Source organism: Lonchura striata, chromosome Z (assembly GCF_050655825.1).
Source record: "Lonchura striata isolate lonStrDom1 chromosome Z, ASM5065582v1, whole genome shotgun sequence".
Taxonomy (NCBI): Eukaryota; Metazoa; Chordata; class Aves; order Passeriformes; family Estrildidae; genus Lonchura; species Lonchura striata.
Window position 1 is genome coordinate 65,280,205 of NC_140740.1, and position 23,498 is coordinate 65,303,702.

The 23,498-nt window shown below is 37.8% G+C and overlaps 1 protein-coding gene across 1 annotated transcript in view; it reads right to left on the reverse strand.

Moving 5' to 3' along the window:
- Positions 1-14,832: 14,832 nt before the first annotated feature.
- The window catches only part of SH3GL2 (SH3 domain containing GRB2 like 2, endophilin A1), a 90,853-nt gene continuing 82,187 nt past the window's right edge, over positions 14,833-23,498 (reverse strand). The window contains exons 7-9 of the mRNA XM_031507295.3: positions 22,084-22,187; positions 18,737-18,867; positions 14,833-16,329 (exon numbers count right to left, since the gene is read on the reverse strand). Of these exons, the coding sequence (XP_031363155.1) occupies positions 16,130-16,329; positions 18,737-18,867; positions 22,084-22,187 (435 nt within the window). The 3' untranslated portion in view covers positions 14,833-16,129. The remainder of the gene's footprint in view (positions 16,330-18,736; positions 18,868-22,083; positions 22,188-23,498) is intronic.

The window sequence follows — 23,498 nt, forward strand, 5'->3', positions numbered from 1 at the left end:
GTTATGATTAGAAACTGAAGATTCAATCATACTCTTAGGTATAGCCCTAGCGTCCATGGTTGCAGCAAGTCAGTAAGACAAAAATAAGTCTGTTTTAGTCTAGTTGTTGAAAATAAAAAAAAAAACAAACACTGTAACTGTAAAAAAGGCTCAGCTATAGGATTTCTATTCATGTGTCACCACTGAACCCACAAAACTTCTCAATAACCTACATGAAAATGAAAATCCATAAGTATAAAGAAACATAGGAAGTAAGCAGAAAGGACAGAAGGTCTTACAAATCTCACAGCTTCCTACATGGGCACTTTGGTGAACCTCCCAGATGAAAAACCATAATTTTATAATTTTTGCTCCAATTTTATCTAAAGAAGAATTATTTCTTTACTCCAAACTTCAGAATTGGTTAAATCATAAGGATATTAGCTGTTTCATCAGTCAGACACCAGATAAAAAATTATTGTCGGTAGTCACATTTGGTCTACATTTACTTGATTTTCAGTGCAGAGCTTCAGAGAAGTCTGACAATGCCCAACAGTTGATCTCTTAAGTGTTCACTGAATGAGGCAAGGGAGGGAGGAAGTGAAAAAGGGAGGAGAAGAGAGTCTTCTTTCCTTGGCAAAGAAATTACCCTCCATAGCAACTAGCAGAAAACTCAAAGCACATATTAATAGAGCAAAGCCAGACTACAAACAATCAGTAATCCAGGCTCTTTTCAGACTCTATCAGGTCAGAACAGAAACACAGGAAGTATTTTCCTCATTTATGTTGGCTGAAGCATGTAGCATTTTTCTTCACTTATTTGTTCTTTTGCCTAACCAGAAGATGAAATATAATAAGCAGATGAAAGAGGATTTTGACTGGAAGATTATGGGAGATGATTTTACTGGTGTTTTTAAGTGTGTTTCAAGTGTGTTTCAAGTACTTCACTGACAATGCTTAATTCTTCCTTTTAAAGCTGCTGGAGATAGAAGAAGCCATGAGTTTGGTCACTACAGGATTTCAGTTCTGATACAATGCCTATTGAAACAACTGCAATACTACATTAGGATTCAGTTTAGGTTTTACCATTATAAATATACACATTTTTCTTAAATATTTCAAATTAATTGTGTATTATTAAAATTTAATAATAATTTAATAATTGTGTATTATTAAATTGTTTATTACAATTAATAAATTGGTGCATACTTTAAAAATGTCTGTGTTTTTATGGCCGCTAAAATAATTTTATATATCAGGCTGGTCCTCAGAGCAAGATGAATAAATGCTGTGGTAACTATCTTATAAAATTGCAGGTTTTTGCCAGGTTGGGTAATACTAATGACATTTGACTATCTACTGAGGACTGCAGGAAATACACATTTTGCACAGGTGCACAAGACAAATCAAATTTGAGAGGAAGATAGGAAAACCTGTCAGACACTCTTCTCTTGGATAACTCCTGGAGGAGATCAGGCCAGACAGGCAATATTTCTGTGGCCTAAGGAGAGCATGTAAGCTTGTAAGATCTTCAACTGCATGTAAGATCTTCATATCCCATAATGAGGAGGAGGAGAAAGGCTTCTCCAAGATCACAAGGGACTGCCTGGGCAGGAAGAGGAGCCAAAGCATCCTGGCAGGGTCTCAGGAGTCCCAGGACAGAAGGCAGCAAGGATACTGCAGCCATGCTGCAGAAAAGGAGAGTGAAGGTAAGCTGCTCTTCAGCTGCCTTGTTTGCACCAAGCCTGCCTGTCTGGCTGGGCCTGAAGAGCCAAGACCATCCTGCTGCAAGGGAGCTTGCTGCCTTGTCCATGCCTTTGCAGGATACCACAGTATCTGTGGGATATCCCAGGGTTTATTCTGCCCTCCTTCCCAGGCAATGCTGTCAGTGCTCTGCCTGTGAAGGGATCTGCCTGGCCTTCTTCCTTCCCCTCCCAGCTGCTGCCCCTCTGTGTCAGCTGAGGCAGGGAAACACGCGCTGCCTAGTGCAGCAAGCAGGTGAAATGGTGGGATGTCAAGGATGCCTAGAAACAAGGGCTATGCAGAGCCCCATGGCCCTTTGAAAATGTCTCCACCTGGAGCTAAAACCTCTCTGTGCTCAATTTCCCTATATCCTCAGTAAACTTCTTGCCATCTTGATGTGAGAGAGACTGTGTAGGGATCATTAGAAAATCTAATTTTATTTGAATTTAGAATTCTTGCAGTGATGTGAATTACAGCTGGTACCTGTTACAGCACTTTAATGTAGATATGGATGTAGCAGATAAAGGATGTATCCCAAAGGTAGATGACTGCTATTTTGGGATAGGAAATTCCCACAAAGGATCACTGATGGAGATGGGTGGGTAAATTGCCCTGTCCTTCCAGTCCTAGGCAGTGAGCAAAAGAAGCAGAAACAGCAGCTGTCTTGCCTTCCTAGAGTCACCAGCTGTGAAAAACCCTGGCAGCTCTGGTACTCAAGTAAAGAATCTGTTCTTTTCAGATGCTGCTGGGGCAGCCTACAGTTGACTTGAGCTCTCCATGGTAAGAGCCTTTCTCCTCTTTCCAGACCTGTAGCACACATAGTCTGGTAGCAGCACAAAAGACCATGCTATTTTCATTCACTTTCCCTGGCTAAATTCCTTGCTTTTGCAAGGAATTCCTTGCTTCTTTGGCATGGGACGTACTCCCTCCATCTCACCCCAGGAAAGAGTCATCAGAGCCTGGCAATATTTGACAGTCATAATCCCCAAAGCACTGGCCCATTCCATTCAGATGGCACCTTAAGCCTGGAGACAGGCACAACCCTCCTCTTCCGACTTCTGTTTGTCTTTAAGGGAGCCACCATTCCTCCACCCTGAAACCCAAAACACAGTCAGCTTCCAGTAAATACTTAAACACAGAAACCTGTCTTTGTGACGGGGATATTTGCTTACTTCTGTTCTGCATCTCCAGCAGCAAATTCTCAAAGTGATGGACCTACAGTCATTTATCTCTAACATTATCTAAACTCCAATGTCTAAAGCAAGAAGTTCCACTTCGGACACTGTACTCTCTTGAATGCAGGAGGCCTGAAAACCAGGATAATTTCTCAGTCCAGTGGGTGCAACATGGTGGTAAAATTTTGGGCTATTTCACTCATCATCCATGTTTCTTTCCTTGTTTTCCTTTTAATTTAATGTAGGAATAGGGACATTCAGGTGGCTAGTTACATTTTGTCCAACTATTTCACGAGATAGGGTGGGAGAGCGGTTTGTGAGGTGCTGCCCAAGAATTCCCTTGCTACTGTCCATTACTGGACTGCCTCCACTACATCCATGTCTCTCTTATACTGAGGAACCCAGATTTGGACAAAGGACTTCAGGTATGGCCTCACTGGTGCTGAGTAGAGAAGGATTGCCTACTTCTACCTGTTGGAAATCCCTTGATTAATGCAGCTCAGGATCCCATTTATTTTCTTTACTGCAATGACACACACTGGACTGCTCCTGCGCAGGTGTAAGACTGTGTACTTCTCATTGTGGAAATTTATGAAGTTCCTGTAAATCCATTTCTCCAGCCAGAAAAAAATCCATGTGAGATGACAACATGACTCTCTGGTCTATCTGCCACTCCTCTCAGCTTTGTGTACCTTTGCAGAGGGCACACTTTGCTCCATGATCCAGCTTATTTATGCAGGTGTTAAACAGGACTGGACCAAGTATTGACCCCTCAGGTACTTTGCTAGCTACTAGCCTCCAAATACAATTTATACATGGAGAACAATAAAGTATTTCAAGACAGCCAGCCTTTTCCCAGGTGCACATCCTGCCTGACCAACATGGTGTGGAGAGATCTTGCCTTCTATGGTAGAGTAGCTCCATCCAACAAGGGAAAGGCTGCAAATGTCACCAATCTGAACTTGTGTAATCAGGTCTCTGACATGGTCCCCCACAACATCCTTCTCTCTAAATAGAGAAGATTTTGATGGATGGACTACTAGGTATGTAAGGGATTTTCTGGATAGCTGTATCCAGAGAGCAGTGGTCAACAGCTCAATGTCCAAATGGAGATCAGTGATAAATGATCACTTACACATTTTTGTTGGGTCCACCTACTGTTTAATACCTTCATCAATGGCATAAACAGTAGGATTGAATGAACCATCAGAAAGTTAGCAGACAACACCAAGCTCAGTGGCACAGTTGACATGCCTGAGGGTCAGAATGCCATCGAGAGGGACCTGTACAAGCTTAAGGAGTGGGAATCTCATGGGGTTAAACAAGACCAAGAGCAAGGTCCTGTACCTGGCTCACAGCAATCCCCAGTACCAATACTGCTGGAGCTGCGAAATAGACAGAAAAAGAACAGCCCTGTCAAGAAAGACTTGTGAGTGCTGGTAGATGAAAATTTGTACATCAAATGGTGAAGTGTCAAAATGTGGATTTTTACTTTTTACTATCCGTGCGATTAAATATGAATTATGATTTTAAGATGCATAGGAAAACTTAAAAATCTTTCAAAGAGATAGACAATAAATTTTGAATAATTAGACAACAGTTACTGTCATATAGGCTGTAGCAGAAAATTTAGTGCAGCCATTAAAACAGGCAAAAATTCTGGGCATTATTTTCCTCCTCCTCTCTGTTGATGTATCTACCTCCAAACTTCACAACTCAAACTGACCTTTTCACAAACCCCTTTTGGATGCAAGATATTAATGATGAGGTAAATAAAAATCCACTAAAAGGTGCTTTCTAAGAATAAGGGGAAAAAATGAAGCAATATATTGAACACTTCCAAATGCAAACAGCATTTACCTCTTCATCACCAAGATTATTCTCAGTTTCCCCGAATGCTATGCAACCCTTTCTCAGTGGATTAAATGTACTTGCAGGTATCTATCTTGGCTTGATGCAAATTGCTCAAAGTTGTTGAAGAGCTGAAAGTAAGACAAAGCCTTCCTAATTGTGCATGAAAAAGAAACCACAGATAATTTCTTAAATGACATGTCATTGTCATCTATCAGCTTGTCTTCTGTATCTCTAGCTAAATGCCTCTATGAGACTTACATGATATACTTCACTCACACTATCTGAAGGAGCTGTTTGATATATTTCAAAGTTTTCTCAGCTATTTTTATGGTACTCTACATGGAATTAATCTCCTTCTGTTATATATAAAAATGTTTATGTAACATTATATTAAAAAAATAGAGAACAATGCAGCTTCTCCTGTAAAATGAAAATATGCAGGGAATCTAGAGGTGTGATAGTAATGCTTGACATTAGAAATGTTTTCTATAACAGAAAATAGAAAGAAAAAGTAATTGTGTGCCAGCTAGGCAGAGATTTTCAATGTGATAATACTTCTTTTGCACTGTGCTGTTTTAGCATGCAGTTACAAGTACTCAAACACAGTGGAACATTCTTCAGGTCTCAATAGGGCTAAAGCATCCATTAAAAACTTTTGAATTACTTGTAATTAATACGAACTGCCTTGTTCTTCATGTAATACAGAAATATACATATGTCATCAAAGAAAATGGATGAAGTAAGGTTTCAATACAGGGGTTGTGGAGGTGAAATGCTGGTTGTCTCTATAATAAATAAAATTAATAAAATTCTTTACATAGTTGTATATGTTAGAAAGATCTTCATTCTATATTATCTTTTTGAACTACACAAGTGTGAATCTGAGAGAGGGCTGGTTTAGACTGAATATCAGGGAGAAATTACTTATACAGCATTGGGACAGGTTGCTCAGAGAAGTTTGGGTACCTCATTCCTTGAAGTGTTCAGGGCTCAGCTGAATGGGGCTCTGAGCAATCTGGTCTAGTAATAGGTGTTTCTGCCTGTTGCAAGAGAGCTGCTACCAGATGATATTTAAGGTCCCTTCCCAAGACATTTTATGATTTCACAGTTCTATAAGACCCTGTATATTTTAACTGGGTCTAGGAAGTCTTGGTGTAGGTCACATCTTCAGTTACAGACATACTCAAGAGCCTATTGAAAATTATTTGCTAAAGCTTATTTTTCTCAGAAAAAGTTATGACTTATTTAGTTACAAACTGTCTCCAGTGGCCTTTTTATTTTAGAATACTGACTCAGAGTAAAACATCTGAATAAAGAGAATACAGGTTTTAAATACCTTTTATAAAGCTAGAAATAGTAGCTTTTTAAGGGTTTTGTTTATTTGTTTGTTCTTTCGACTGAAACACAGGAAAAATATGGCATATAGAATGCATAAGCAAGAAAAAACAGCAGTCATTTTGCTTCACTGGAACACCTGAAAACAAGATAGCAGAACATTAAGTCTTTTCACTCTCCTTTGGGTCAAAAGTATGAATTTAACAAAGAAAAGAAATCTCTCCACCACTGAGACATTTACATGTAAGAAATTAAAATTTACATTTAAATGTAAGAAAAAAGTTATCTCTCACAAAAAGGGAGAAAATATTTTGAAGCAAGGAAACTTCTATTATTTGATAATAACATAATCTCATGGGGGAACAAGAACACCAGAAAACATGACATAGATGAGCTGATACTTTATTAAGTAGATCAAACCAGCAGGGCTGGTGTGTTAGGCAAAGGATTTTGCACACTTGTGGACGTGCAGAGAGTTTCATGCTAGAATGCTGACGATGCAGGAAAAGTGACTCTGTCTAGTTGCTCCATGATGGGCTGTGCCAGAGAGCATGGCAGACAATGCTTTAACAGTTGAATTCTGGATGTTCTGTTTCTTCATGGTGCCAGAAGTCCACATACCAGCTTCCCCAAGCCCTTATTGCTGGGGATGTTTATAGCCATATGCTGTCTCAAACAGACACACAGTGGTATCACACTAGGCCTTTCCAGCTGTTTCAGGGATGTTCTCCTGGCACTTTTTGATCCATGGTCCATATTATGGCTCATTTCACTCAGTTCTTGCTTGCTTGTTTGCCTGTCACCTGTGGCTTATTATGCTTAAGTACCTTAGGGAAATGGTTGCAATAATCCTGCAGCAAATAAAAATAATTTGAGACAAAAATATAAAATATTTGGAAAAGAATGAAAATTTAAACACCCTATGAAAAGGGTTTGCTTTTAGCCATCACAAGACATTTTGCCATCTATACTGTCTAGAAGTTTTGAGCACCTATCACAGCACAGAATATCCAAATAATTTGGCATTGAGACTCCACATTCCTTGGAAACCTTGTGTTTTCTAATCCAGATGGATTTAACTGTAGGGAATTCCCTTAGGTCTTTAGCAACAAAGAACTAGCTGATACAATTGCTGTCACTAATGATGCTTTGAATGGACCAAGGGATAAAGACAGCAAAGATTGGTTGCTAGAAGGGATTTTCCAAATCTCATCAACAAAACATTTCTACTTTGCACATTCACGATACTTGCAAGAAATGTGCTGACACTGTCATGCCTGGAGCAGAGCTTGTAAGCCTTCCCTCCTACAGTGGTGTGCTGGTGGAAACAGAAGCCAGTATCCATGGAGATCTATCCCCACCCTTGTGTTCTTCACTTATTTTTCTGTTCCAATAAAGACATAAAAAAATTTAGTTTCTTTTTGTCAGCTGTTTTCCTTTCTTTTTAATTAATTATAAATGGTCAAAATGATAGCTAGGAATAGTGAAAGTCTAAGGAAAGTGTGTTTGTGCATGATGCTGGACAAAGACACATTTTACAAAGCATTGGGACTGATGATGACATCTCAGCTGGAGTCATGCAGGGACACATGGCAATGATTTGCCATCACTCCTCCTGTACCTTTGAAATCCTGACTCTTCTCTGCCTCATCTACACCAAGTTTCCAGCACCTTAGTTTGTTATCTTCTTGCTCTGTGCACTCTCTGCTTCTATACATTGGCATAAGGTTGGTATGATTACATTCTAGTTATGTGGATGGTTTTAAGATTCCTCATAAAGAGTACCTATTTTAGCATTTTTAAGAGGTATTTTCAGCTTTGCTGTTTACCAATAGGAATAATTTTTTTAATGTCCCTGAAGAATAAACATTACTCTTAAAAACACTTATTGTTCCTTATTCTCTCACTTATATCTGGCAGTCAAGTTACAAATTTATTAAATTCTTAGACAGTATTAGTTCCCACAACTCCTCTTAGTCTCAATGCATTTTTAGAGAAACAAAACACATCTGAAATTACCCTACACTCAAAGTGAGCACTGAAACAATGATTTCAAAACACACTTTGCAAAAACAGGTTTTAATCACTTATTCCTCAAGGACTCAAATATAAAATAGTTATAATAAAAAAAATCTGCTACTAGAAGGAATCTCAATTAATATATGTGAAATATTTAGGAAACTTCAGATGAAAGATGCTATGACCTATCAGAATATTCACTTTCTAATACATTCCTTGAGACAGATGGATTGTGTGACAAATAATTTGTGCCTGAATTAACAATTTCAAAACCTATTCAAATTTTTATTTTTATGTTTTCTGAAGGTGAGTATCTGCAATTCTATTATTATATGGGGCAGAGGGCAGAAAAAATCTTAGTCTAAGTGTGTGTGTGTGCCTGACTGAAATAATAAAATTTTGCTCTGGAATGATCTGACAGTTAAAAATAAGTTTATACAGAACAGATTGGCCATGTGGATACTATTCAACTGTTTTACAGGACTTTTCAACACTTAGGTGTATTTTATTAATTGATTCTGAAGGTCTATATGAAAAAAATCGCCTACCTTATGAAAATGTGACAGATGAAAGCAAATAGGGTGAGCTTTAGCAATTTCCACAGATTGTGCTTCTGTGTTGTTTAGGGAATTTAAAATTTTAATATTCAGGTTTTGATGATATAGAAAAAGCAGACTTTCAAAATTATCTTTGTACAATAGCCATTATCTATAGAAGTCTCTACGTCTGTTAACAGTATCTTTTAAAACTTTAAATTTCAGAAAGACAGCGCATGTATTTTAAAGTTAGCAATACTAAAATGAAATGTCAGGCTGCCCTCTGCTGGCTCACAGTGGTGGCACCAAACAGTGACAAAATTCGGGCGTTTGTAACGCACCGTGCTCCAAAATCCAAAAGATCGACAGCTGCATTTAGTTTCAAACGTCTTGCACTCGTTAAAAACAGATTTATATCCGTCCCACGTTTTGAAAAGGTGGCGGTACCATAGGCTGTATGCAGTTTGAAGAAACAGACTGTCTTCTCCAGTGGCTGCTGTGTGCATGTCAGAATGAACCAGGATCATAATACATCAACAAGGCTGCAAGGCTGTGCATCACCAATTGGCAAAATGCTTTCCAGGGCATGAAAAATAGTTAAATTTTATACATCTCATGAGAACCTACAAGTTCAGCAATTACTGTGAAATTCCTGCTTCACCACGATCTTTCCCTGCTCTAGTTCCCCATAGGAGCTGTGACAAAAATGGGCTACTGACCTGTGTTAAGCTTAGAAAAAGATTGACAGTAGCACACTATCAAAAGGGAGACAAACATCAAGTAAACAGATGCCTCAGATATCAAGTTAAAGGCCTTATTGTGCAAACTGGAAATATTTGCTCCAATGTGACAGCAGCTTACTGGTAACCATTAGCATCCATTGTCTGACATGGGGAGGAAGATTTTAACATGTATCTGTGAGTCCAGTTTCTACCAGGGTTTTAGTATTAATATTAGCATTAGTATCTCCCAAAGTATGCACAAAAGCCAGATAAGCAGAACTTGTTTCTTGATAAAACAACAGAATTTTTTTCTCAAGTCCATAGTGAAAGCTCTGAGAGCTTTATGCACATTCACATCTATCCTTAACCACTCTATGAAATACGAATTATTATCATCCTTATTGTACAGCTGGATAATTAAATATAAATGCATTTCCAAGACAACAAATCTCTGTCAGCATGGGAAATCAAATCTATTCTGAGTTCCATCTTAGAACCTAAAACTGATCAGGTAGCATGTGAACTCCTGATTTTGGGAACCATAAGATGCTGCTTGACTTCCAGCCCAAAGCAAAAAATAACTTCATGATGATCCAAAGTGAAAGGAAAGAGTAACTTTATGATGCTTCAAAGTCAAAGCAAGAAGCAGTTTCTGGGAGAAGGAATAGTGAGGATGTGATGAAATTACCTATAATACCCTACCTCTGGAAGCTTACTCATTTTTAACAGCTATCTCAGATTTACACAAAGCCAAGATACCGGTTCTGCTCTGTCATATTGGACATTGTGGTGCACCAGGCTTTTTAGCCTCTTGATCAGAAGTGTTAAAATTATTATATAAACATGCCAGCTGCCTTCTATTTACTTTATAGCTGTAGTTTGTTCTGCTCCTGGAAGGCACTTTAAAGTACCTGCTTTAGAGGAGTTGCAGAAACTGATCTGCTGCCTTAGCACCACTCTTCCCTTTACCCCACAGAAGAACTGGGTACAACATTTGTAGATCACTGAAGATCATTTGTAGATAATTGAAGATTACTGTAGGACTGATGGAGCTGATGCATCTGCATCTTCCTCTAGACATCATCACTGGTGCTATCATCACACTGTATCTTTTCCTCATGGTTCAAGTTTGTATTATAGTAACTGGAGCTGCTTACAAGATATTGCTGCCTAATGTAAAAGAACTACGAGAGGCCATCTTTTTCTTTTAAGCTTAAGAATTAAATTATGCTTGCAAGGTTTTCCATTTATGACTTTTTATCTTTGAGTCATTTCCGATCATGTTTCACTTCCAGGCTAAAATCAGAGAAATTCCAGGAATACACATCCTTTACCTAGAAGAACAGAAAAGAAATTAAATTCCTCCCTCTTTTCCTTACTCTGCTGCTCCCTTATGATTTAGGAAATATTCATTTCAAATATCACCTGAAAATTCAACAATAAGAGGGGATGGTTCTGGTGAAATTTCCTACTAGCAGCTTGAACTTCCTTTCTTCCTCTAAAACTAAGAAGGTCTTGCAACCCCCATACATGGGCATAAGCTTCAGGCATATGATACCTCTTACATTCCTACCCAGGATCTTCTGGTGATGTGGGGAAGATCCATGCAGGTGCAGATATGAAATGTTTGACTAGGACTGCCCAGTTAGATTAAGTGCTCCAATTTTCACTCAACATTTTAGATGTATTGAAGATCAAATCACCCAACAGATCTCAACATAAATCAAGAAAATTTAACTGCATACTGAACTGAGTTCTACTTCCAGAATTGATAGAAGATTATCTATCTTATCAATTGCAAAGGGTCACAAATGACTTTTGCCATGCTTTCATTGCTTCTGAATAATAAATACTTGAGAAACCTTATAAACCTGAGTTTTGATGGTAACTCAGCTAAGTAAAAACTCAATGGGCACTTCCAGAAACCAAACTTTAAATACAGGCACTTCAAATGTATGTTGAATGTTTGAAATTTTGCCAAGGTACTTGTGGAATTATTCTTCTGCAGTCAGCTTGATGCAAGTTATATACTGTGACATCCACCATCAGATGCCTCAGTATCCCTCAAATACTTCAGACAGTCAGCCATTATAGCTGTAAGAGTCAAAATGCATAGTATATGACAGCTTTTATAATGCTATGATTTTACTATTTCCAACAGAAAAAAAAATATGTTCTACCTCTCCTAAAGAGAAAAAAACTAAAAATTGGGAAAATTGCACCTCCAGCTTATATATGTTCATTAGAAATTCTACTAGAACAGCTGTCTTGGTGATACGCATTACAGCTAGTGCGTGCCTACTGAAGGATTTTGCTGCCCTTGGGAAGGCTCTGAGCACATGACACATCCCATGTCAGTGACTGCTGAAGGACAGGAAAGTCCCTAGATAAGCACTATTGATGTTGGTTGGATAAATTGCTGAATCCTACCGTTTCAGACAGTGACCAGAAGAAGTAACAGCTGTATCTGAAGGTGCTGGTTAAGCAGATCTTGTCAGAGAGAGGCCCAGCTTCTCCTGGAGTCTCTCCATTCACAGATGAGGTGAGACAGAGGAGCTTGAACCCCTTTATCTTTCCCTGGATTGTTAGTGCTTCAATTCCATGCATTACAAAAGGTGGAGAGAAAGTGGAAGATACAAGCCCTAAGGACAGTGCAAGGGAGAATAAGAAGCATGAGGGAGGCTGCCATACCCCATTAAATGAGCTGTGGGCCAGATGGCTCTCATTACAAAGATTTCGGCTTGTCCACTTTTTATCCTAGAGGCACCTGAAAGGTGCTTTCTCTGTGTGTCCCAGAGCTACCAGAGCTTTCAAGAACCAGCAGCTCGAGGAAGGCATAGCAGAAGTTGCTGTTTCTTTGACTGCTCCACTGTGCTACATCTCCAAGGAAATACTACAAAGATAAACAGCTTAGAAATTTTCTGTACATTACAGTGCACAGCAGGTATATGTATGACAAATCTGTTCCTATCTTCTGCAACACGTTAGATCAAATGGTAAGGAAAGACAGCAAAGCCTTCTGGAAATTTCACTGAGTCTGTGTTTGAACTACCAGAGTGCTAAAAGTTTAAAAATTATAAAATCATAATTACAGAACATTCTAGACATTCTGAACTTAAGTTTAAGACAACCTACTGTGCTTTACAGAAAATTAAACATATCTATAGAAGGTACTTGCTTTTAAACAGTGTTACCTGAGTATACACCGAAATTCATTCCATCATTTGCCTATCATAAAGTCAGCCTACTCCTGTGCTGGGAAGAAGAACCATATCCACTGGCCTACAAGCACCTGAATCCTTGCCTTCATGATATATGAGAAGCTTAGCATGCATTCTGAAACAGAACCATTATAATACAAGTGGCTACAAGGATTTGCAAGACCTACAAGTGTGAAACCAGAAAAGAAGTCCTCATAGCAATTTTCAAGTCTTGTCAGAGTAGCTCATGTGGGAAAAGCAGTATGACTATCTTCAAAGGGTGAATTGTCTGTAAGCCAGATTCGAATTCTGGATGTGACTGCCATCTTCTTTCTTTCTGAAGGGAAGAGGCAATTTTAAAAGAAAAACTCCACATTTTCAATCACTTCTTTATTTAGATGGAGAACTGTTCAGGGAACTGTTGGGGTATTTTGCCATGTTCTTCACATAGATTCACTTTGCAATAAATAAAGCAGGCTAAGAACCTTACAGTTCAACAGAAAAAAAGAAAGCAACATGAAACCTAAAACATTCAGCTATATCTCGCAGCTGATATCTCAGTGCTGGCAGGTTTCCTAATTTCCTGTGACAAGCAGTTCTACAGCCAAGTTTGGTAACCAGGAACCTATGTCATATTTTTACAATATTTCTGAAAACATACATCTTAGGAAGCAGGATGACAGGAGCTGCAAGTTTCCCAGAGAAAAAAGATTTCATCCATCAGCATCATATCTTATGTGATTCTAGAATCAGAGTCATGGAGCACCATAGACAAAGTTGTGAACTATCTGATGTGCAAAAGCAAACTTCCTCCTGCTTTTGTCTTGATCACCCTCTTTATCCTAGTACTGAATGTTTAGATACAAACTTTTGTCAGCCTGGTATTTCCTCTCTTAGCCAAGTCAGATTTTGATCCTACCACCTATTCTCTACAATCCTTCTGGCCCCATTTGTTGAAAGACACTACCATTCCCCTATACCTTAAAAACCAGGGCCCATCAGCAGGGTGGGGCAGTACTGCATACCACCCTTTTGCTCTAAATCATGTAAATTTATCTCTAAGGTTTGTTGCCCTGTGGTTGCATGCTCTCCAGAATTGCTACAGAATTATAATCTGACAAAACAGAGGTATGCCAGTGCAATACCAGTGACTGCTAGGCCTTGATAACTAACATAGTTATTAGTTCTCTAACTGGTCATAGCAATACTAACAGTAATATGGTACCATTAATGCATCTGTTAAAATGCTTCAGGTCCATTGAGTTTGAAACAGATTTCTTCCAATCACTGACAGAAACTTCCTTAGAGGCCAGCCATAGGATTTAGGACTGAACTGTAATAAAAAGTTACAGGAATTGTATCTGTATCTGTATTTTTTCAATAGTTTGGGTTGTAAGGGACTGTAATATGTCACCTAGCCCAAGAACTCCACAATGAGCATCTTCATCTTACATGTGTTTGGTCAGACCCCCGTCCAGCCTGACCTTGAACTGAGCCTTGAATGAGGTGCTATCTCTGAAAGACTCTTCTGCTCTGTCAGTCTCTGCCAGCACACACTGGGACACCAACATACGGCAGAGAGCAGAAGAGGGGGAAAATAAGAGTGAGAAACACTCTTAGCAGAGGGAACACCAACACTGAATAACAATGAGGTGAAGACAGTTTGTGAAACACCAGCAAATATTCACAGTGAGTCCTATGCTCAACTCACAACTGAAAAGGGGGAAAAAATGAGGAGGGAGAGGCAGCAGGGAGGAGCTTTCATGGACATACAGTATACCCATAAGTACCCATGCCAGTGAGCAGCTGGTGGGATTTGAGCTTGGGAACAGGGACAGGAAAAGTGAGTCTTTTTGTTCTCACTGCACAAAAATACTTGAATTGTTTTAAATCAGTTTTCTCCAAGTCTGTTTTGCTTGTAACCATATGCCTGTTTTTACTTAAACCATAAGTAAATTATAAGCTACCAAGTCTTTAAGCTTCACTAGCATTGTGGATGCCAGGGTTCTTTGATAAGCAATAACTTGTATATACAAGACTGCCTGCTAGTCACTGAGAGACGAATTTAATGTGGTCATTGTTAAGTTCATCCTGCTTATAAAGGCCATTATATGCATGAGATGAATTTGACTGAAGTAAAATGATAATGCAAAAAAAAAAAAGATTTTTCACATTTGCAGGACATGAGAATATGCTTTCTAAAATAAAATTCTTGTTAGCTGAAGTTATCAAAGCAGATTTTAAAGCAACAAAGCAATACTCCACAACATTATTCTAGTTATTCTCTCAGCATTTATTTGAAATAACAATATTTCCATGATATAGTTTATACATTAAGCAGTAGGGAATTGTCTTTATTTCACATCATCCAGTACTGAAGTGGCACATTCAAAGCAGCACATTAAACCTCTGATAGAGTCTGTACAATTTAGATAAATAGAACTCTGGATAACTAAACTAACAGAACTTCTGCAACTGTTACCAAAAGAATGCCAAGAAGCTAGGCACAGCACTGTACACACCAAGTGCAGGAAGGAGGAACACAGGAGAACCAACTAAACAGATGGGAAATGTTTTTATATATACAGCCACATGTCTTCAGTTGCGCAACAGAAAAATAACATGTTTTATTTTGTCCTCATTGAGGAGAGAGTATGCACAAATGATGTTCAAAGAACACATGGCAGACAGAAACAAATGAAATGAGGGTTCTGTTTGGTTGGTTACTGTATTCCTCACTGAATGAGTTTACAAAGGATATCTGGTGCTTAAGCAGCAAGGTTTTGTGCCAAGACTTGACAAGAACATTAAATAAATGCCAGTTTTATTCCCCATCTTGCCCATTTACTGGCATTTTGGTGAGCATGCTAAAAGTTCCTGAAGGGCAAATTCAGGTGGTTTGTGGTCCAACATTTCTACTACAGGAATCCCCATTTGATAGCTTACAGTTTACCTCTGGAGGGAAATAGGTCTTTTAACAATGATTAAGAATATAAAACTTAGCAGAGAGCAGCAGGACACACAGTACAGTGGTTCACTTTCTGAGAAACCAGAGGATCTACACTTATGCTCTCTCTGTGAGAACAGCCAGCCAATTTGATTGCAAGATACAATTCTGGTTAGTCAATGTTAGACCTGTGTGAACTGTATCATTAGGAAGGGAAAGATGGAATGGCAAGAACTTTTCCCTCTTTTTATTGAGAACTAAGACTGAAAAAGTAATACGGTGGTGATAGGCATTATCTTCCCAACACCACCTTCACTTCGGGCTACTTCACTATGAATTAATTACCTGCTTTGCTTGCCATCATCTTCCCCATTTCATCTCACTAATGGCTCTGGTTACTACCAGGCCAGCACAGTCAATAAACTAACCCACGCTATGCTGGCTCAGAAGATACAACGCATCACCACCACATAGTATGACAACACGTAAACCAAAGATGCTCATTAGGAATTGGTAACTCTAACCACTGCAGTTTGCACTTGTAAGGTGTAAGAAGCAGCATTTTGAAAGCAGTGGTGCTGACACAGCTATCTGCGTCAGAGGTGGCGGATCAGCATTCCTAATTGGGTAATGGAACTAGAATATCAACATAATTGATGGGGAAGAAGCCTGACTGGCCATGAAGCATCCCCTCATACCAGTTTTCATCAATCTGGTTTGTGAGGGTAATAATATCACCCTCTTTAAATCCCAGCTCCCCTTCATTCTCTGGTTCAAAGTCATACAGAGCTCGGCAGCATGGCTGATCCATGTGAACACCTAAGGAGAGGAAACACAGAAACATGCTTAAAAATCTCAACACTTCAGAGTACTCATTTTACTCCTGTACCTATGACAGATTTTACTGTTTCTGTTCTCACTAACATTCTGATGACAGTTCTTTGGTAATACCTATATTTGGACTGCCAAACTCTGTTAGAAGACAACTATTGGCTTCTGACAATCTTCAGATACTCTAAGTGCCTGCTGGTAGAAGTCTGAGAATCCCAAAAGATCCAAGCTATAGTCAAGCCCAGACCTGAAAGCACAAATATGATAAATTTGGAACCTAATTTTTATTTGTTAATAAAACACAAAAAATTAAGCAAAAGCCCTAAAATATTTCCAGCTTTACTGGCAGAGAGATGCTTTGACTGTTTACCTCAGATAAGCAGTGTAAGTGGTAGCTTAAAACAACAGTGGAAATTTAACTGTGTGTTTGCCATTTATTTGGAAATTTCGCTGGTACCCGCTATACACACTGTATATTATCCTAATACTTTGAATTTCAGTATCACACTTCAAAATACTTTTATTCCCCATTCCCACAAAACACGTTATTGAAGAGCCATCAGGTTAGATTCAGAAAAAGTTTGAAATTGAGAGCTTTCTAATATGCTAGTTCATGAATATCTGACCATAAACTCTTTAGGATGGCTAATGGATATTATTATAAGTCATTAGTTTGATTGAATTTTCATATGTTATATGAAATTAACAAATATACTCCCTCTTCCCTCCCTCTGAAGTCACTATATCTTCAAGCCTACCAAAACCAAAATTGTTACTTGTCAAAATATTTAGGATTTATCAGCACTAAATTGTAAGAAATCATATCCACACCTGAATTTTCACAGTAAAAGTTAATACACTTTCAGTCATCTGAATGAACCAATACATGCCACTTCACCATACTGATAGTTCTAAAAATATATATTCTACTTTTTCATGAATACTGGCTTTAAGATGCGTAAGTTTTAGATTCAAACATTATGCATATTCGTTTATAACACTTACTCTGGCCAGAAGGCCCATGCTTGAGTTATTTTAGAACAAAAATTTTCCACTTCTACAGATCTCAATAGAGAAAGTTTTTCAAATATGAGACTTAATTTATTAAATGCTATAGTGAAATATTTTCTTTACATATTGCTCAGAGTGTATTTTGGTTTCTTTGTCATGAAGACTACTGTGCTGACATCAACAAGCCTTACAGCATGTTTGGTATCGTCATTGCTACCAGCTGAAATTTAGAAGAATTAGCAAATAAACTCTTTGAATTAATCACTCCAAACATATATTCAAGAATTTTCAAAGAACGCATTTCTCTGAAACCAATAAACACTTCTGAAATACCTCTGAAACTAATAAACTGAAGAAAATGTTAAATACTGCTCTCTGAAGAGGGAAATATAAATGCTGGAGAGATACATGAGCATCAGTCTGCTCTGGCTTAGCACAGACAAGTGTTCATAACACTACAAGAAAGAAGTAAAGAATAAAATTACTGGTGGAATGAAGAGAGCTCTAGCATGCAGGACTCGAGCCACACTCATGCACTAGCAATCTCTATTACATCCTTCTCCTTGTTAGCATAGTGAGGAGATTGTTAGAAGCTTGCAAGGTTATGTAAGATAATTTCCAGTTGTCAGAACCAAATGGAGATACTGTTCCTGTCTATATGTGGGAGAAAATCAAAACATCAGGATGTGATGGAAAGAAAGGAAATCCTGACTAAAGATCTAGTGAAAAACACCTAGTCTTGCAAGGTGGAACGTGATAGCAATTGTCACTGAGGTAAACTGGAATAACTAAAATCAGGGTCTGGACAGAGGCCAGCCCTCACCATACCATGGGATAACAGATCATTATTGTGTAAGGAACAAACAATAAGCCTTCCATGGTATGTGCTGATATTAAATAAACCATTCTTTAAGATAGTAATTAAAGGTTAATCTTGCTTGTGCTGCTCTTACTTGGACAAAGAAAATAGCTCATATATCTTAATTTTTCTTTTCGGTCATCTTTACTTTTAGGTTCATTGTATTATAATACTTGATTTTAAAAAGCTGAATATGGTTATGGAGGTCTGGCTGGCCTCAGGTTTCTGCATTTTTGTGCAAAACTTTCAATTGTAATTTTGTTTTTCTAAATGCCTATTTTGTAAAGATCTGTATTTCAGGGTAATCTTCTAGGACAAAATAAATTTTTGACCAAAAGACACATTTAAAGCAGTGGATAATCCATCTCTGTTCTCTTGCCTGAGGATATGAACACTTTCCAAAGAAACGACAGTTCAAACATCTCTCTTCTATGTACTATCCCCATTCTCATTTTCCCTCATGGAAAAACTCATTTCTAGAAGAAAGCATGCAGCTTCTGCAAGGACACAAAACCCTGCCATTACCTGATGGTTTGGGTGTGGTGGCATGGGATATTCCTCCATTGTGCTGTGTATTGTCACCAGTTGAGAAATCCAGGCTCATACGGGGCTTGGGCTGGTACTCTCGCCTGGGCTGAGATGATGCCTCTTTTATTCTGCCGAAACATCAAGGTTAAATGTCAAATCTCGTTAGCAGACGAGACGCACCAAACACCTTTATTTCCAAGGCTGAAATTCTCATCCACCAATCATCCACAGCAAACAAGTTGAATCATTTAGAATAGCTTTTGTTGTTTACAACAGTAGTTTAAATTACCAAAGTCAGCCGATGTGACTGTACCATGAAGTTGTTAATTCTTCATTCTTTTTAGAAACCTAACAATTTGTCTATCTTCCCTTCGCCTAACAAAAACAAAGAGCTCATAATGAAAAAAATTGTTACATGACTATCAATGCTTAGAGAAGGGCTATACAAACATCCTATTTTTAGCATGACTTTTTGCTTCTAATCCTTGCAAGCATTATTAATTCAGTTGATTAATGCCAACTCTTGTCGTTTTGTAAGAAGACTGTGGGAATGTACTGATTTCAACTGCAGACTTGGTTAATTTGCAATCTGGAATACTTGTTTCACGACGGGACAAAAGTCCAGTCTTCATGACTCTCAAAATAACCATTTATTTATCATTAATTTCAGCTATTGCTGCTAATTGAGAAATGTAGAGCTTCCAGGGAAGGGTCTATTTACAGGTTCCAGGGTAAAATCCAAGGAAGGGATGAACAGAATCAGAACAGCTTATGCAGAACAATTACCAAATGTATTTCTAATTCCACATATGAAAGAACATTTCATATGTACTTACAAGACAAGTTGATTTTTCTAACCTTTTCTATATCTGCCCTAGACATGCTGCTAGTAGCACATTTTGATTTATCTATTGTAAAAACCTGTATCTAACTTAGTGACTTTTGATCCTTATAATAAGGTTTTCCTCACCATCCAAAATACCAATATAAGTCAGTTCCTAGAGAGTGCTTTTCTTTCACATTAAAAAACCAAACCTATAAGCAAAAAAAAAAACAAAAAAACAACAACAACAAAAGCCAACCAACCAAACAAAAACCCTTAAATAATTGAAGGAGTCAAAACAAGTGGTGAAGTGGTTTTGTCTCACTTATTAGCAAATTTCAAGACAGAAACATTTTTAAGAAATACTTAAACTAGTTCTGTTACACTTAATGCTTTCATGAAACACCATGTTTTTCAGATTATGAACTATAAGGTGACAGTTCTACTGACTTGCTAATAATTACCCAAAAGCTCAGCATGAGCCATTTTTCTTAAGAAAAGAAACATCTCCAAGAAGACCATTCCTGCTTCCCAGCTGCTCTGTCATGATACTGTGTTGGGTGCATCCTCATTTCACTTGGTGAAAAAGGGAGTTTAAAATAGTCTTTGCTGATCTTCGAGTTTTTTATTAATTTTACTGAAAATTTCCCAATGTTTTCCAAGTGCCTAATATTTCCCAGTTCCTGGAATCATGGCATTTTAAGGATATTTATGCCTTCCACTAATGTGTAGAAAACAAATTAAATTCTTTCACTTTCTGAAGAAAGTCTTGAAGTCTAATCTAAACAACCAAGAAAAAAGAGAAGACAAGTGCATTTTAATTTTTTTCTAGTTTTTGCAGTTTATCTCATACTTTTAAAACATTCTTTTGTGAATATTTTACACAGGAGAGTCTTGGTAGTTAAAAGACATTGTCCATACCAGAAGTTGGCATGAACAAGTCTCATTCACTCTTTTAAAGAGTACCTAGAAAATGGGCAGTATCTGCTGCAGACACTGCTGACAGTGAACAGTAACAAATTTGCACAGCTTAAAAATAAAGATTTATTTTCTGATCTGTATAGTCAAAAAAAAAACAACAAAAAAACCCAAAAAACCCAAAAAACCAACCAAACCCCAGGGGTTATGCATTACTTGCTACCTGCCTATCACCAACAGTGAAAGACTAGTAGTTTGGACAGTAACAGCTCTACATCCCTTACTCATCTCTGGCGTGAACACATCACAGCGTTCAATTTGTGCCCAGCAGTGTGGATAAAGTATGATTTAGCCAGCAGCCTCTTTACCATTAGGGATGGAAAAGATTTATTTCAACTGAATTACCGTAGCATTCTGATACAAGGTCCTTGCAAAGCTAAAATCATTCATGGCTGAAACTTGAAGTAAAAATACTGATCTGTTAGCAGAAATTAAAAAAGGGCAAAGGATCATCTGAATTGATACGGGAAGAGAAGTCTGTTGTAGTGTATGTTCACTTAATGGCATAATTTATGGAGTACCAGATAAAAAACCTGTTCCTGAGGAATTTTTAATGCTTCTGTGAAGAATTGTAGAACTCTTTTGCAAGTGCCAAAAATTGTTCTGTTGCTGTTTAGACAGTTCTGCAAACTGTATTCAGGAACAGTCAGCCCAACAGCCTGCCTACCAAAATAAGTGCTGCTCCTAGTCACAAAGACTTTAAGACTTAGAGCTCAATGAGGTTTTCAGGATGCATGCTCTGAGAAAATTAATACTGACAGACCCAGCAGTATTAGCAACTTGATCTGTACTAATGACATCAGAAAACAGCTGCCTTTGCACAGTATGTGAACATTATCTCCTCTTGGGAATTATATCCAGCTTTTTCTAAGAGTCTGCTAGAACATTATTAGTAGAGAAACCTTTCCTGAATGTTAAATTTCTTTGAAGGATGTGTGTGTGAGAAGCTAATCAGTTTGTTTTGATGAAAGAAAAATTCTAAAGTAAAAATTATGAAACTCTTTTTAAAAAATATAGTAATTCTGATAGCATATGTAGTTATACTAACAAGGATGGAAGAGACAGCTCAAGTTCTGTATGAAGTTTGACCTGATAATAGGAGGAATATTTTAAAAAGTGGTTAATAATGAGGTTCTCACTACTGGCTCAGGAAGATCTTCAGGTAGATAAGAATGCAACAAGATACTATTTTGCAAAATCATTTCTTACATCTTTCAGAATGAAAGAATACATTTGTGAATACATACAGTGTAAGGAATCCAGAGTTGTGAGTCTCACTGAATTCAATATAAACACTTTCAGTTGACTCACATTTAATAGCTTTACCGAGATGAAGTGCTTTCATGAACTCAGAAACAGATCTCCAACATTAAATCTCCAACATTTAAATCTCAGCTTGCAATCATCTAATGAAATGGTCCTTGATTTCATAAAAGTACAAGTACCAAGTTGAGAAAGATAACAACATTGTATTCTACTCATAGGTTTTCTACCTCTGTAAAACTTAACAAACTATTCAAGAAACTTACAAAAAGTGCATTACCTATCTTCCAGTTTAGAAGTAACTCGCTGAAGGATCTGTGTGGCCTGCTTGTGGTACTCCAGCTGGGCTTGCACAAGAGCAGAAAGCTGACTCACTTGTTCAATCTGAGGATTGACATCAAACATCAGATCTTAGGTAAATACTGAAAGCTCAGACAACAGAGAATAAAGACTGTCCACCGCAAAGGCAGCTTAACTTATCTCTCTAAAACCTTGATTCAGCTTCACAGTTAGCAGTAAATATTTACACATTAGTCTTTATTCATTACCATGTCTGGTTATGACCTGATCTGGAATGGTAACTGCAACTCTTACCCACTGATCATCTCTCCATGGCTGATTTGCATGAACAGCTGCCTACAGACCTACCACATCCAGCAAACACTATGAAAGTAAAAACTAGACTGTAATGAGAATATAATACATCTTCTTTCTCCCTGCCTTTGAAGGGTGCAGGACCACAGGGATATGGTCATGCTTCTACTGTATTCTGACCTGTGAAGCAGACCGAAACAGAAAGTTACTACAGACTCTGGGATGCAGAATAATTGAGATGAGGGGCAGAGAGCATTCCACTTCATGAAGGAAAAAACACCTAGATCCCCATTCTGTGGGCAATGCAGTTGCTAGAGTTTTCATAGTGCACAATGCCATAATGGTGTAATGTTTGCAAGCACTGTTTGCATACGTAGGTATGGATGTTACTACAAAGATCAAAACTACAAACCTGTTATATTTCCTTCATTTCAGTGCAGCTATATTTAATTCCTATGGAAATACTAAGTTCTATATGTAAATATTTTCAGGTTTTTTATGGCTCCTCTACAACAATCTGGTAACAAAATGAATAGTTAGAATAGGTGTGTACTTAAATAATTCACATCAACAGAAATACTTAAAATTAATTTCCTTTGACTACATATTCTATAAGACCAACTTCAGCTGACATGTTATAGAGATGTTTTTTCTTGCTTAATTTTAACAATTTCAACATTAATTATAAATAGAACATTAGATAAACCTAGAAAATGCTCAATTTGAACCAATATATAAGCAAAATATATTCTGCAGAGTCAGATATGAGCAGTCACAGTAACTTTGGGTTTTCCATTCACTATTACATCTGATTACAGCAGAGACCATAGGGTTATGAGTTCATAATTTCTGATCTTTACAGTCCTCTGAAGAGACCACACACTTGAGCAAAAGCCTTGGCCCAAACTCTATAACCACAAGTAAAGATAAGTAGTTATATTTACAAAATTCTAAGAAGAAAGATATTTAGGTTTTTTAAGTAATGGTTTGCATTTTGGAAGCACAACAATGCTACAGAGGACTCACATTCTCTAGCTCTGTTACTTATAAAATGCCTAAAAAATTGTTCCTGCAAGAATGTACTATAGAACATTACTACAG